We start from the raw sequence: 15,000 nt of genomic DNA, 5'->3' as shown, positions 1-15,000 counted from the left end.
GTTTAGCAGTGTCCGACTTCTCTTCGCTGTCGTTCCTTGTATTTCGTTTGATGTGGGTGTACGAACACGAAGTCGCGTGTGAAGTGTGCGAGTATTTCTTGGGGCTGTTAACAATGCTGGTGTATGTCAGCGTTATTCACATATGTCTCCTCAGCTGCGATCGCTACGCAGCGATAGTGTATCCCTTGAGGTACACAACCATTGTCACCGAAAAACGCGTCAGGTGGGCGTTGTTTGCAGCTTGGTTTGCACCGGTGTTGTCTGTTGCGACCGCAAATTGGACGAATGGCAATACAGACCACTCTGACTACAGAAGAAGCCTCGTTGGTTGTTCGGTGACTTGTGGTAAGCGGCCTTCCTTGATATATACCTATCATCTTGCCCTCAACATGATCTTCTTTCTTTGGATCCCTTTTGCGGTGATAATATTCGTGTACGCTCGTGTGGCTAAGATCTCGTGGTCTCAGAGCAACAGAGTCGAACCTGGCGAGAACCTGAATCTCGAAGAAGCAGAAATGAAGAGGAAAAAGGAAAAAGAAATGAAGTGGATGAGAACCATAGGTAAGATGTTTAGAGGGCTTTATAACTTGCGCAAGCTGTGGTATATATATTGACTTGAAGGGACTGCGTCGAAATAACATCTTCATGCCAAATTGTTCTTATCATAAGATTCAAACATATTAATCATCTGTACCACAAAAATAGACCTCGCGCCATAAGTACACACTGTATCTGGTTTCTGGTCGAGAAAATCACCTGGTTCAAGACGTTAGACCTCGGAAATTATACCCTGCGCTAGGTCCACAACGAGCATGAAACGTGCGAGGGGGGAGGGGTGCGAAAAAAACAATTTCGTCCGTACTCTTTAGATAACCAACCAATCCCAGCATTCGATAAAAGTAGCGCGAAAATTCCTCGTGTCGTGGAGGAAGCGCCAATGCTAAAGCAACCATCGGCGAAAATACAGAACAGACCGGGTCCTTTTTCTGCTCACTCGGCGAGAGTATCCACCGACTTCATTATCAGGAGCTTTGAGAAGTGTGAAAAATACAATAACTTCGTTTGATTTGTTTTATTTTCCAGCGATGGTAATGGGTGCGTTTGTATTCTGCTACATCCCAGGATTCATCTATGTGATAATCGCAGCAAAACTTGGTCCCAGTCAGGTTCCTAACCTAGTTCGCTCGGCCTCCGTTGTGATAATTGTTGTCAACAGCGCTCTGAACCCTATTATCTACCTGATCAGATCCAGCGAATTTCAACGTGGTTTCAAGAGAATTTTCCGATTTCTCTTGGTCACACACAATACTACTGTCAACACAATCTCCATGCCTACTGGCGGTAACCAACAGGATCAGTAAACGCTAGTCAGTATCCGATGAGCTGCCATCTCCTTCTCCTGCATCTATTAATTAGCTAATTTGGTTAGACAGGGGACGTTAAAGAACCCACTCACGAGATTACTGTGATGTGGTCTGGCCTATTTACTGGGAACTGGGGGGAGGGGGCATCTTCAAATACGTTTCCTTCGATTGTTTGTAAACTGCTAATGCAGTCCGGCCAAAGTCCCCCGAAAAGTGTTGTGATGCGCATTTGATCATATCCTCATATCCACATGTTAATTTGCGCAATATGAATATTAAATTATTCTTATTATTATCATTATTATCTCTCACGAAATCAAGCTACTTCTGCCAAGACTCGATCGAAAATCAGTACTATAACCGTAGTTAATCTGAGAGACGCGGTAGTCTAGCGGTCATCGTGCCGAACTCCAGGTTAGAAGGCCTGGGTTCGAGCCCTGGCCGGGTCTTTCTGCCTTGTACATGAATAAGGTACTTTACTCCTACAATGTCTCTCCCTCTCACTTTGCTTCACGGCGGGGGGGGGGGGCGATAAATATTGGTGATTTGTCGGGAAAAATGAACAAAAACCCCATCAATATACTCCCACGAATATACTCACTAAAGCTAAACCTGGGAGACGTTCGGTGGCCTAATGGTTAGCCGAGTAAGCTGGACTCCGGGTTAAGATGTCAGGGTTCGAGACCTGACCGACAACTGAAAATCCTTTACTCTCCTCACCCTGGAATATTAATGGTACCGGCCAAGTGTCAGAGTATTTCATTGGCGAAGGGGGGGGGGGGGGAGTAGTGACACTACCAGTCACTCCATGCAATGGAAACTGGGATAGGCCTCGGCTGGATGGGACTAAACGAAAAAGCCCGGATAATCGAGGGTTCGAATAATCGAGAATACGAATATTAATTAATGAGGAACAAAAACTGATTAAATTAAGAGAGTGGCATTTAATCCTGAAACAAGACATCTACAAATTGTTTTGAAAAAGATATGGTCTACATCTTCACTGTCCTACATGCACGTGAATACCTCTATACGTGTGTTTTACATCAGCTTAACATGTTGAAGTCAGTAATTTGTCTTAAAGAAGAACATCACCTTTACCCCACTTTTCAATGCTGTAGTTTTAAAAAGAAAATGGCTACAGATCTTGATCATGATGACTGATAAATATTCATGAAAAAATTGGGACTGGAGAAAAAGTCCGGATAATCGAGGTCTGGATAATTGAGGTTCAACTGTACAGACTTCAGGGCCCAGTTGTTTGAAGGTCGATAAGTGATAACCCAGAGTTATTTTAATCAAGGTTTCTATATTTCTCTCAGGTTCAAAAGCCGTTTTGGGATAATTTTCCCAATTTTTTAATAGAGAATTCAATCATCCAATTGTAGACAAATGGAATTAAGCTGTATTTTTTTCAGAGCTTTCAGATCTGAAATCAAATTTCACACTAACCCTGGGTTATCTTAACACAGCTTTGAACAATCCGGCCCAGAACTGTAACTACCTGCTACACAAACCTTCATACCAGAAATGATTCGAAACTCGAGATAAGTCTTTCGTTGTATCCCCATAGGATCTCCGGAAACGAAAGCGCACCAGTCCCAAAAATATTTTTCAATCTATTTTCTTGAGGAATAGCGATAAAAAAAATCCGCCAACTTTAAACCGAACTCATTATTTTACCACATTAAGTGGTATGTTATAAGTATGACGCTTTTTCTCAAACTGGTTGTTGGTTTTTATCTCCCCCACTTCCCTCCCCTCTCTCCTCAACCATTTTTAAGCTGCAGTTCCTTAACTTTGAGATATTCCGTTGGCATAAGACTTCTTTGCACAATGCTTTGAAAAGAAAACAATATTAAGAGTGTTATGTTAGTCCCATTAGAGGCGGATACAGGAAAATCGCAGTAAATGTTTTAGAAAATTGCGCGTCAATGAGCCCTCCCTTTTCAAATCACCTAAATGGGGACGTGAGGTGATTCCAAGAGTTTAAAATATTTCGAGTTAAATCTAAATAAGGTCTTTGGAATACCACACCTCTCCCCGTCAATCACTCCTCTCCCATCCCCCACTCATAAGTATTTCATTCTTCTTGATTAAGATGAAGTAAGACGTGACTTGTCAGCAGTCCACAGATCACAGAATTTGAAACTTTCCAGTTAAAGCCTCGTGCACGTGACAGTGTGTAAGGAGAGGGTTCTGGCATGTTAGCTGTGATTCAACAAAGTGAAAAAGGTTCGAAATTAAAGAAGAGAATATTATCAAGACTGTGACATCTGGTTCCTGCAACTGATCACCCTAGAGCAGTCACTGAGATTAGTAGTTGAGATTAACCAAAATTTTAAGAACATACCAAGAATATACCCAGGCTGAGAGTCAGTCAAGAACATGTTGCTTGTTTTTTTTGGTTTTTGTTTTGTTTTTTTGTGAAAAGTATCAATACAGGTAAAAGAAATGTAAAACTGTGTAACAGAACAATTAACTCAAATACTTAGGGACATTTTTAGACATTAACAATGCCGTTTTCTTATTGTCCGATACATCTCAGTTTTAATTCGGTCAAGCCTAGTCACGTCCGCACTGATTTATCGAGTTACTATACTACACAACTTTAAGAACATGTTAAGAACATTGTTATTTTTGAGACGTTCTTGTAAAAAGAAAAAAGAGTGTTTTGATATTGTAAGGAGAAAATCTATCTTGATCACTCATGGGAGTTGAAGGCGACGATGCGGAGTTTGGAGCAAAGAACGTGCTTGGGAATGTCTTATTTACAAATTTTGAAATACATTTTGACAGAAACCTTTTCCAGTGTTAAGCAGATCTATTTTGATAATCTACTTTACACCGGAACTGCGTCAAGGGATTTCCCATTGGTCACACGTACAGGTTAGAGACGGTCGAAATAAAGACCCGTAATTGACCTTTAAAAGCAAGTGTGGTGAAGACAAATCAATCAGTATTTCCAAGCGTCCAAGTTCTTCACTTTGCCTCTTTCTTAAAACAAAGGCGTCTTGTGACTCAAACGCAACTCATTCCACTGCAGGTCAGGTATCATTGCAAAAGACAAACTCACCAGCTTACAAGTAGACCCATTATTAGCGCTTCGGCACGGGCAGGTTTGTTCGAAAATATGAGACCTTGCGCATGAGGCTCTCAATGGGGTGATGCCTTTTACGGTTAACGGTGTAAATTCTGGCCAATTTACGGCTAAAGGTTAATATCTTTCCATTGTGTTGGCCTGAAATATTCTTTCGGTTAACCTTTTTTACGACTAACGGTTAAAACTTGTCAAAGCCTAAATTTTGGTCGTTTTACGGCCAACGCTTTACCCCATTGAGACTCGCAGGGAAAAGTGAGTCGGCGAGAGATCTGTCTTGTCGGCTTATACTACTTTGCGAATCAAAACGAAACGAATCGAAACGAAACCAGGCGAGATCTAACGAAACTAAAAGGATAATGCCGATATATTTTCTAATAAGGCAAAGATAACTTTCAAAAGGATTTTAGAGTAATCGTTAACTAATAATAAGGATTTTGACTCATTTCGCAAAGTAGTAATTTAAGAAGAGTTACTATTTTGCGCAATCCTATTTCATATCACACAGATACATATGCGTTATTAACCAAGCGTGAGGTTAGGATGGCTGGATAATGGCCTCATTCTCTTTTCGCATTTTTATGGACTGAGAAGAAGTCGAGGTCCACAAAAATGCGAAAAAAGAATGAGGCTAATATCCGGTCATCTTGACCAAACAAGCCTGGTTAATAAAGGATTTATTATATTGCAAAAAGATTTCGCATTATTAAGAATTAAGAAAAACTCGTTTACTTCGAGAGCCGAGAAAGAAAGCCAACTTTAATTTGCTTCTAGCACAACAAAGTCACGAGAGTCGTTTCTGTTTTCTTTGTTTTGACCATCCTCTGCCGCTTTTTGCGTTTCCATCGCCGAAATTGTCAAAGAATTACAAAAGTATTTCTAATTCTATTTTCTTTTAATGCGCAAGATCAATGCGGGCAATCCCGAACGGGCAAGATGGGCCCATTATGCCCGCTCGGGTAGCCAATCAGAACGCAGGATTCGCTTGATCTGACCCACGGGCGCTGCGAGTGATGTAATAAGTTTAAATATCACAAATTAGTATATTGCCAGATTAATTCTACTAGACAAGAGAGAGAAGCTTTCCAAGGCGTACGAATAGCTTTCAAAAACTGGCAGTTTCTTCGCAGCCGCAGCCGTGCTGTCGGGGCAGCAGATATGTCACGCAATTTACGCTTCACAAAGAACAGATTCGCCGTGACATGTTCACGGATCTTTTTTCCCACAGATCAATCCGGATTTATCAGATTTAATTTCTACAATGAACAACTCCTTAATTTTGACGTCACTGGTGTTCATTTTGCCGCTGATCGCATCGTGTGTAGCAGTGACTGACAATAACAGTAATAGCAATAGTGGCGGGGCTTGTGGTCAAAGTCATTGCTCTTGCGCGCCTGGCATCCCAGGCATCCCTGGGAGCCCTGGACCCGCAGGACCTGCAGGTGTAGCGGGATCACCAGGCCCTCGAGGACCAGCAGGGGACAAAGGAGACGCTGGGACACAAGGAGCTCCAGGGTCTGCTGGCCGAGAAGGTCCACAAGGAATTAAAGGTGACGTCGGTGACAAAGGAAGCCAAGGAGCTCCAGGTCCTCAGGGACTACCAGGTACATTGGGAAGTAACTGGAAACAGTGCGTGTTCAAAGATCTGAACGACGATAGGGACACTGGATTGGTCAAGGTAAATGACTGCATTCGCGTCGTCAATATTTCCCGACAATATTTCCCCATCAGTTCAGGCTGTTAAGATATCTAGTATAATAAGCTTAAAAAACACTGTCGCATCTATTTGTTATAGCGCGCTCTGAGATTAGTCAATAGTCCTTTTTACAGTTGTGGGCTTGGTGGCCAAGCCTTTGAACTGGAGTGAGGCTAAGGGTGACCTTGTTATGATAGAGATGTTGCTGCTTTTCAAATGCAAATTTCTTTATTATCATGCTAACTAGATACAGGTCTCTATCACAACAAGGTCACCCTTAGCCTCACTCCTGTTCAAAGGCTTGGCCGCCAAGCCCACAACTGTAAAAAGGACTATTTAGAGGGTCGCGCCATAATTAAAAGCTGTGTTTATTGCCAAAACACCTCGCTATTATCGCCAGTTCGTGTTTTTATTTTTTGACGGGAAAATAAAAGTCTAAACAACAGTATGTCTTGAAAACCTGCTCACGACTGCACATAAATTAGAGAGGATTCGTTTTGTTCTCGGCATGCGTTAATAATTTGAAAGCGTTCTGCGTGACCAGAAACCATTTCCAAACCAGTCAGGCACAACGAAGAGATATGACAAATACAAAATCAAACCTCATCTACTCACTACCGTACCATAAGTAACATATCATTGTCTTTTTTTTTCTTCGCGATCTAAATCTAAGAGGAAAACTCTGTCCCTAATTTACAGCAACGACCTCAAACTCGATAAATGAAATAAGTAAGAGGAGAACATAAATGCCTTCGACAAAATGGAGAACGCTTTCTAATCTCGTGGTGGACTGGGATCTCGTGGGTTTCCTGCGAACGCAAGCGATAGTTGCGGGCAAGCAATGACGTCACATTTTGTAATGTATTAAAACTGAATTAAACATTCAACTCCAACCTTCCCCGGTTTCTAACTAGAATTTTGTCCCCAAACTTCCTCTGTTGTTAGAGGATCAATCCGTTTTGATGACTTAAGGGGGGACTGGAAAGGGTCATTTAAAACTGACGTTTAACGCCTTGAAGGCGCATCGTAACCAGTGAATTTATGTTTGCGTCTTTTTCCATAATCACTTTTTGTTTGTTTGAATTCCTTCTATTAAGAAGATTCTTGAGTGCGGCAATTCATTGTTGATGATTTTCCCAGGAATGTGTTTTCAACAAATCGTCCGCTAACACTGGCATTCGTGTCTACTGGAATGGCGCTCTCCGTATCTACAATTGCAACGCTTGCTGCAGACGTTGGTATTTCACCTTCAACGGCGCGGAGTGCTCGGCCCCCGCTGCCATAGATGGTATAGTGTACATGATACATGGCGATGGAGGTAAGAAGAATTTACACCGAGTGCGACAAATCGAAGGAGTATGTGAGAAAGTCCCCCCGGGAATCGTACGCGTGGGATTCTGGGTCGGCAATTGCAAAGGTGTCGGAAATGCTGACGCTTATACGGGCTGGAACTCAGTATCCCGGATTTACGTGGAAGAAGTACCAGCTCCTCAGGCCTAAAACGATATTGAGCTGAGAAATGAAAGAAGGAAAACTTTCTTATTCTTTGATTTACGGAGATAACGGATTTAAGGCACTAAAGCTATGTAGATTAGAAGATTAAGCCGGAATACACAAAGCTCTTTCTTGCTTCTACGTGATGAACTGAAATAGAAAGAAATGATGTTATGATTTCGTAGAGCTGAAATTAAAGTGAAAATATAATCTAAACGTAGGCAGTCTATGACCGCATGTATCTACGGGATTATTTATTGTTGATTGACTTGTGTTGGCTGATTTTAATCAAAGACTAGTTTTTATATAAGGGGAGCAGATATTATTAAATGGAATGACCCAATTGAATTGTAACCAGAAGCAATTACTCGTATAAATATATTATGTTAATTAATTAACACATTGACACCTGAACTGCCCGAACCGCGCGATTGGCTCGCGCGAAAATGCTTTTCCTCTGCCTTTCCTACGAAGCAGAAATTTGTCCCTCAGACTTCCTCTATTGTTAGGAGATCAACAAACCAATCAGAACCCGTCGTTTTCACATGTATTTTGATGGCTTTAGGGAGTAATAGAGGGGCATTATTCTATGCGTTTACATTAAATGATAAAATTTAAAAATATGGCGTCCGCGCGGCCGCCATATTTTCAAAGTCATATATTCACAATTTTCAAGTCGGATTTCTCGTTCCTTTGCGATTGAGTTAGACCTTGTGGAACTCAGAATCAGTGTAAAGTAGCAATGCTATAAAATACTCTGTTTGGAAAATGATGGATATCAAGGTCTTAAAGGTGACAGAATAAGCTTTCGAGTCAACGACACTACGATTCACTAAGGCGATGCGAATTGTGGCCTCAAACCGAAAACTGAACTTTCGGACTACAAGCAGGGCCTAGCGACAATTTGACGATTCTATGATGAGCCGGTAAACATTACGTTTGAGTAACAGTGTGTTAAAAAAATATTGTTTCATAGAAGATTTTGTGCGAAGATTCTGATAGTCTAAGGACATAAACTTTTGCACTTAGCCACCATGTGGACGATCACAACAGTCATTATGTTGAAAAACTGGAAAAATGAATAAAAAGAAAACCATGGCAATTGCGAGAAAAGCTTTGCGAGAAGCTACAGAGAGGCCGGCCAAATAAAGTACATTCAAAGTCGCTTCCCTAAAAATTCATTTCAATTTCGTCAGTGTTACTGAGAATTGAAGCTGCGTTCCAAAAAGGTCCGTGATTAACTCGCCGAAGGCTCACGAAACCAAACCATGATTTGCCAAAACGTGAAAGCTGAAAACTTCATTTATGCCAAGATGAATGTGAACTGAAGGCGTGGAACGTAGGCATGCTGAAATCTGTAATATTCAGTGAGGGTCTTACAAACCACTGAAATCAGTGGAACTCTTATTCAGATAAGATGAACTTCATCTTATCTTATTTGAACGAAAAATGCATTGCTTCTACAAAGCTGTGGGCCAAAGTGAAATATTTCTCTAAGACAAACCTTGCCAGAGGCTAACTATATAGGCTAAACCCTAAAAGGTTTCAAGAAAACTGCAAAAAAAAAAAGGAAGTTATACAGCTCCATAAAAGGAGAAACTGCTGAAGGCTGAAATGCTTATGACAGGATGAATGGCTGAGCCGAAACCACACAGGTACCACTGAAGGTAAACAATTTTCAAAAACAAGAAGCTAATAACATTGACAAGCCAAAAAGTGAAACCATTTTTATGGAGAGGAAGGTGAAGTATTCCAAATAAAGAAAACTAAAAGCTGAAGGTCTCAGACGAAAACTGAAAGCCTCATTGGTAATAAGATCTAGACTCTATTACTCGCCAAAAGTTGACGAAATATTCCAGTTGCTATCTTCCATTTCATGGTAGAAAGAGATCACTTTAATTCCCAGCAGCAGGAAGGTATACGAGGTACACGTTATTGGTTCGAGGAATTCAATATACGAGTTTGATATCACTGAATACATACAGTGCTGATCGATAAGGCTAAGGTGGTTTTCTTCTTGGAGAAATGCACTTGTGGGGGAAGTTATGGGCCAATTTGTAGCCTTCAACCCTCAAAAAGTAGTTTAGATTGTGTGAGTAGTTTCGAAACATTAAATAGGACACACAAAGTTATAAACTTTCAATGTTTAAAATCACAATTTTGCCGGTACCATGCCTGGTTGCTTTGGAAAAAAAAAATATAGTCAGGTCGCCTGAAGAAAATTTCGAGAAGTGTTGCTCTAAGGATCTGGTCCACATAAATAGGTTCTAAAAAAATACAGGACCGCTCAATGACAACGATCAAAATGATAATTTCGTCATATTTTCCACAGGTCAACAAGGATTTTTTAGAAATATTTTTCACGATGAATATTCGGCCATTTTTGGTGTCGTGGGTTCTCGTTTTATCACTGATTACCTCATGTGCAGCGGCAGGTAAAGACAGCAGTGGTAAGGTACGTAACAACGAAATGAGGTAGACCTAATTTGAATAGTCAGCCTTCTCCCCGTCCCAATCCCCCGGTCGTCCCTCCAAGAGTCGAGTGAAGACGGTTCACACTTCAGACAAAGTTAGACTTAAAGCTGTTGACATTACATTTGGTTTTATCAACCGAGTTAATAATAAACAATTATTGGATGAGGTTTTTGTGATATCCGGAATAATCAAGGTCGAGGGAAGTGTTATCAGCCGAAGCCGAAGGCCGAGGCTGATAACACTAACCAAGACCTTGATTTTTCCGGATATAAATAAATAAATTAATAAATAAATACGTAAATTGAAGCTCCCCCTTAGGGGCTTTTCAGCCACAATGTAAACTAAGTGCCTAAGAATCCCCACTGGCAGGAGGCAGACCAGTGGGCAGCCGAGGAGTTGAACCAGGGGCAACTGAGAACAAATCCAGAGAGTGGCACGGTAGAGGACTGGAACCCGGGACCCCAAATCACAAGTCCAGCACCCTAACCACTCGGCCTCGCCGCCTCCACAAAAACCTCATTCAATAATTGTTTATTATACATTCTTTTAGTATTTTCCGAATCTTTATCCTCAAGTAATTTCTCAATTTCTCGCTGGGTCGATGAAGCGAATCGAGAAGCCATTCTTACTTCGCTGTCCGTGAACTTGAAATGGCTCCACCGGAAATCATGCATTGCGCGCGCAACCTACAGATTATTCACTAATCTGAAGGTACAGATAAGTCAATAATCTGTGGGTTGCGCTCTTTCCCAGAGTTAACTGTAGGCGTTTAGCCAATGAGAAGGCAGATGGTGACTACAATGTATAATAATGTAAATTAGCTGCTGTTAAGATTTTCTAAAGCTGACGTTTCAAGTGTTTGGAAAAGGAAAGGAGCGAACGGTGCTAGAGAAATCATAATTTCAAGAACCACTCAATAAGCCGGATTCAGGAGTTAACTATACAACATTTTTGCTGCATTTAGGAAAATCAAATAAAGTCACTGGACAGAGCTTGTTGTCACAATTCCTGCTCTTGCGCGCCTGGTATCCCAGGTATCCCTGGGAGCCCTGGACCCGCGGGACCTGCAGGTGTAGCGGGATCAACCGGCCTTCGAGGAACAGCAGGGGACAAGGGAGACGCTGGGACGCCGGGAGTTTCAGGGTCTTCGGGCCGAGAAGGTCCACAAGGAATTAAAGGTGACGTCGGGGACAAAGGAAGCCAAGGAGCCCCTGGCCCTCAGGGACTACCAGGTACATTGGGAAGTAACTGGAAACAGTGCGTTTTCAGAGATCTGAACGACGGTAGGGACACTGGATTGATTAAGGTATGCATTAAAGATGATGATCTTATCAATTTTAATAAAAAATGAACATGAGAACAAAACTAGTGCGAGCTAGTAGCGATGGCGTTAAGTTTTATGTGCGATTTCACTGATTTCTATTGTGCGGCAATCTTCTTATTCTTGTGTCAGTTTCAATGTGACTGTGTGACAGACACTTGTATTATATATTACTTGAGTCAGAGCGGTAGATTTGGGCCAAGCAAAAACCAAAATTCGAGTTTCCAAGATAGTTCTCTGAGGGAATTCTCCAAATATTTCTTACGCACAAAATGTAGCAGATTTTCAGGTACGATCTCATAGTATCAAACCCATTTTTGTGATACTCTGGTTTTGTGACTAACTTTTAACTTTACGGAACTTGAACTTATTCGCAGGAATGTCTTTTCAACATAATATCTGATGAAACTTGCTCTGCGCGCCTTCTGGAATGGAGTACTCCGTATCTATAACTGCCATGCCTGTTGCAGACGATGGTATTTCACCTTCAACGGTGCGGAGTGCTCGGCCCCTGCTGCCATTGATGGCGTGGTGTACATGATCCATGGAGATGGAAGCAAGAAGGATTTACACCGTGTGCGGCAAATCGAAGGAGTGTGTAAGAAAGTTCCTCGGGGAATTGTGCGCGTGGGATTCTGGGTTGGCAACTGCAGGAGTTACGGAAACGCTGACGCTAACACGGGCTGGAACCCAGTATCCCGGATTTACGTGGAAGAATTACCACCCTCACAGGATTAAAACCTGCTAAACAGGACTGCCAAACTAAAAAGGATCTACAACTAAAGCTTTAAAAATGCGGAATCAAAACAGTAATTGTCCATTAGCAGCTACTTTCGAAAGTAAAACTGTTCATGAGATAAAAAAGTTTGGAAGAGCTAAAACTGAGTAAAACCAGATGCAAAAGAAAATTAAAAGGATTGAAATTAAAACATAACAAGGATTGACCGACATATATCTCAGAAAGATATGCTTATAACAGGTTTAGTCTTAATAACCACAACCTAAGGCGAAGACGAGCGGTTAAAATTGTAGTTTGTTCCTTTTTTAGCCACTGATCACGAGATTGCTCATCGGTGGAGTGGGAACCCATTTTCATGGGATCCCATACATCAACACCAAGGGAAGCCACAAAGGTTGCTAGTGAAACTACTGATTAATATATTTAATACTATACAGACAAACAGACGAGCATTTAAAATTGTAGTTTCTTTGAAATGTTTGACCAATTTGCGTCGATCCTTCAAAAGCTATTTTGTTCTCTGAAAACCTTGTGCATTAAGCTTTTTAACTTGTGTAATACCTAAAGTTCTACGAACCTTCCTTTTTCGCTCACTCTCTCGCTCGTCTTCATTTACCGACATCCTGGAACACGTTGCATGTTTCATCATGGTCTTAAAATAAGTGAGGAGAATTTGCTACCTTTCTATAATATCAACAAATGGATAAGTATTCTAGTCTTCTCGGATAAGGACGAATAAACCGTATGCCCCGTCTCCTGCAGGGTTAGGGGTAGGAGACGTTAATTTCCCACGCACGAGATTACTGTGTGGTGGATGTCCTCCCCTGTGGTGGGATGGGAGGGAAGGTGAGATCGTTACATGGACTGAAGCGGCTGCCAGAGGCGCCTGATAATGCTGACGTCCGATCTCAACCTTATCATTGTAACTAGACACGTTTGTTGTTTAGAGTGCTTAAGACTTTCTTATCACTTGTCTACTACAGATTAGTTGTCTTCCCCCTCATCTGGGGTCAAATGGCGTGGATACAGAATATGCTGGTATCTGAGGTCACTACTTCAATGAAAAACTCCTTGCGTAGCCCACCATAAATTTCTGAGCTGTGAAGAGATAATATTGATAGTGTGGCGGCCACTGGGAAGTCACTTTGTTACTGACTGTGTAACATAGAAAGTGACGGAAAATTTGTCGTGAAAGGTTGCACGTGCTCATAATAAAGTTTTCCCGTTTCGGTATATTTAGTAGTTGACCAAGTAAGCTATTATTTCGTGTCGCTAACATTGATTTGTGGAATGTCAAAGGAAGTATTAACCCGGCGTCGTGTAATCGAGCCTTCACAAACACTAATGTATTTAATCAAATAGTCGCTAGTAAAACCGCATGCGTAGATTAACACTTTGATTGTCAAGCAAGCCGATGTAACAGGAAATTAGTGGCCATGAATCATTGAAGAATGTGTAAAACAAAACTGGAACTTTTTGTCAAGTTAGCTTAAATTATCTTACCACTCCGGACATACGTAGCTGGGTGTGTATATCCGTAGCTCATAAAACATAGCATTTTTGTAACTCTAAAAAGATGGGATTGACATAGGTCGTAGAACAGAACGTGTAATGTTGGATTGTGAAGAATAAAGTCAAGTTAACCGAAAGTATACAGTCCAAGTCTGTAGAACCAGCGTGTGCAGAGTTTCCTTCTAACGTAAGTGAGAAAATCTGCGAAAAAATTCATCAATTTGTAAAATCTATTGCCCCGCACGTTGCTTTTGACAAAGTTGATCCTGGCTGTATACAAAATGCATAGAGACATAGGACCCTTGTAATGACGAAACTCACGAATGAGCTGACTGCACTGCGTGGTACAACATCTGACCCTAAAGCCGTCTGATTCCTTGTGAAGAACTCCTTTATTTTCGTTTTCTCATGCTCCTGACTAAAGCAAAACATATTTCCTTATAACTGCAAAAGTTATCTTAATCTTTATTTACTCGTGATGGAAAAGGCGAAAGATCACCCAATCGCCGTGGGGGTTGCCATGAATCTACGTACACTCAGGATGTTAAATCAACGGCGGGCGTATTACAGCTTGTCAGCTAAAGCAATAGCGTTCTTTTTCAATTTCTTTCTAAAACTTCTTTTCCGGCTAAACGTGGCTTGATAACCGTCATTGCTCTGAGACTGGTGACAAGCCCGTATAGCGCGAGCTAGATCCTGGTCATGTTCGGCGACAAAATTTATCACTGCAACAGAAATACAAGAATCTGTACCAATTTGAATACTGCTGGGTGCAGTTAAAATATCGGTAGCACACTAAAGATGATTTATAAGCGATACACTTCAACCTAACCTTGAAAATACCATAGTGACACGTGCACAACATTTGCACGGTTGTTTATACCATTGGGATAAAAATTTGACTCGTGGCACTACTCTCGTCCCAAAGAAACCACGGCTGGTCGGTTTTTACTCAGTGTTTAGACTAAATGGTGTGTTTTAACGGTTTCCGATTGTCTAAACGCTGGAACATCTGTTGCGAGTTTTTTTTCGAAGCAATTTCGATTAACTAAATTCTTTTATTTGAATTTTGCATGGTAAGTCACCGTTCGCATCCGCCCGAAAAATTTGGTAAAAAGTTCAACTTGAAGGTTAAACTCCGTGTCCCCGAGGGTCGTTTTTCGACAATGATATTTCGTTCACATTAATTAAAAAAAATTTCATATCCTACCTTTGCCCGATGCACCTGCCCTGGCCGTCCTTCCCGTGCGATGCAGCACCTGTGTGGCGCTCAAGGCAAAGTCCAACTGAATCACATGA

The 15,000-nt window shown here is 41.4% G+C and overlaps 3 protein-coding genes and 1 pseudogene across 6 annotated transcripts in view; 3 read left to right on the top strand and 1 right to left on the bottom strand.

Moving 5' to 3' along the window:
- Window positions 1–1,361, top strand: part of LOC111331661 (histamine H2 receptor-like) — a 1,715-nt gene extending 354 nt beyond the window's left edge. Inside the window, exons 1-2 of the mRNA XM_022936853.2 lie at window positions 1–561; window positions 1,084–1,361. The exon at window positions 1–561 is cut by the window's left edge and continues 354 nt beyond it. Of these exons, the coding sequence (XP_022792588.2) occupies window positions 1–561; window positions 1,084–1,361 (839 nt within the window). The remainder of the gene's footprint in view (window positions 562–1,083) is intronic.
- Window positions 1,362–4,250: 2,889 nt separating this feature from the next.
- On the top strand, window positions 4,251–7,868 carry LOC111320611 (collagen triple helix repeat-containing protein 1). Of its 3 annotated transcripts, none has more exons than XM_088754408.1 (3): window positions 4,251–4,410; window positions 5,693–6,142; window positions 7,301–7,868. In XM_088754408.1, exons 2-3 carry the CDS (start codon window positions 5,726–5,728, stop codon window positions 7,658–7,660), a joined length of 777 nt encoding a protein of 258 aa, XP_088610534.1. In that variant the 5' UTR covers window positions 4,251–4,410; window positions 5,693–5,725; the 3' UTR covers window positions 7,661–7,868. The 3 variants fall into 3 exon arrangements, with proteins under 3 accessions (XP_088610534.1, XP_022779001.2, XP_088610535.1); XM_022923266.2 differs by having other exon boundaries at window positions 4,277–4,415; XM_088754409.1 differs by having other exon boundaries at window positions 4,324–4,483.
- Window positions 7,869–8,140: 272 nt separating this feature from the next.
- On the top strand, window positions 8,141–13,422 carry LOC111331572 (collagen triple helix repeat-containing protein 1-like; annotated as a pseudogene). Its single transcript, XR_015999025.1, has 4 exons — window positions 8,141–9,570; window positions 9,987–10,109; window positions 11,094–11,435; window positions 11,828–13,422. The product of XR_015999025.1 is annotated as a collagen triple helix repeat-containing protein 1-like (transcript).
- The window catches only part of LOC111319340 (uncharacterized), a 10,319-nt gene continuing 8,714 nt past the window's right edge, over window positions 13,396–15,000 (bottom strand). The window contains exons 4-5 of the mRNA XM_088754400.1: window positions 14,912–15,000; window positions 13,396–14,426 (exon numbers count right to left, since the gene is read on the bottom strand). The exon at window positions 14,912–15,000 is cut by the window's right edge and continues 1,214 nt beyond it. Of these exons, the coding sequence (XP_088610526.1) occupies window positions 14,266–14,426; window positions 14,912–15,000 (250 nt within the window). The 3' untranslated portion in view covers window positions 13,396–14,265. The remainder of the gene's footprint in view (window positions 14,427–14,911) is intronic.

Source organism: Stylophora pistillata, chromosome 3, assembly GCF_964205215.1.
Source record: "Stylophora pistillata chromosome 3, jaStyPist1.2, whole genome shotgun sequence".
Classification (NCBI taxonomy): domain Eukaryota; kingdom Metazoa; phylum Cnidaria; class Anthozoa; order Scleractinia; family Pocilloporidae; genus Stylophora; species Stylophora pistillata.
The sequence above is the reverse complement of the archived record's forward strand: the minus strand, read 5'-3'. Positions and strand labels throughout refer to the sequence as shown.

What these genes read in the sequence shown, in the direction of transcription:
- LOC111320611 (XM_088754408.1), top strand. Translation starts at nt 5,726, where the DNA reads ATGAACAACTCCTTAATTTTGACGTCACTGGTGTTCATTTTGCCGCTG. An exon ending in GGGACACTGGATTGGTCAAG is followed by an intron (nt 6,143 to 7,300) that starts GTAAATGACTGC and finishes TGATTTTCCCAG; the next exon opens with GAATGTGTTTTCAACAAATC.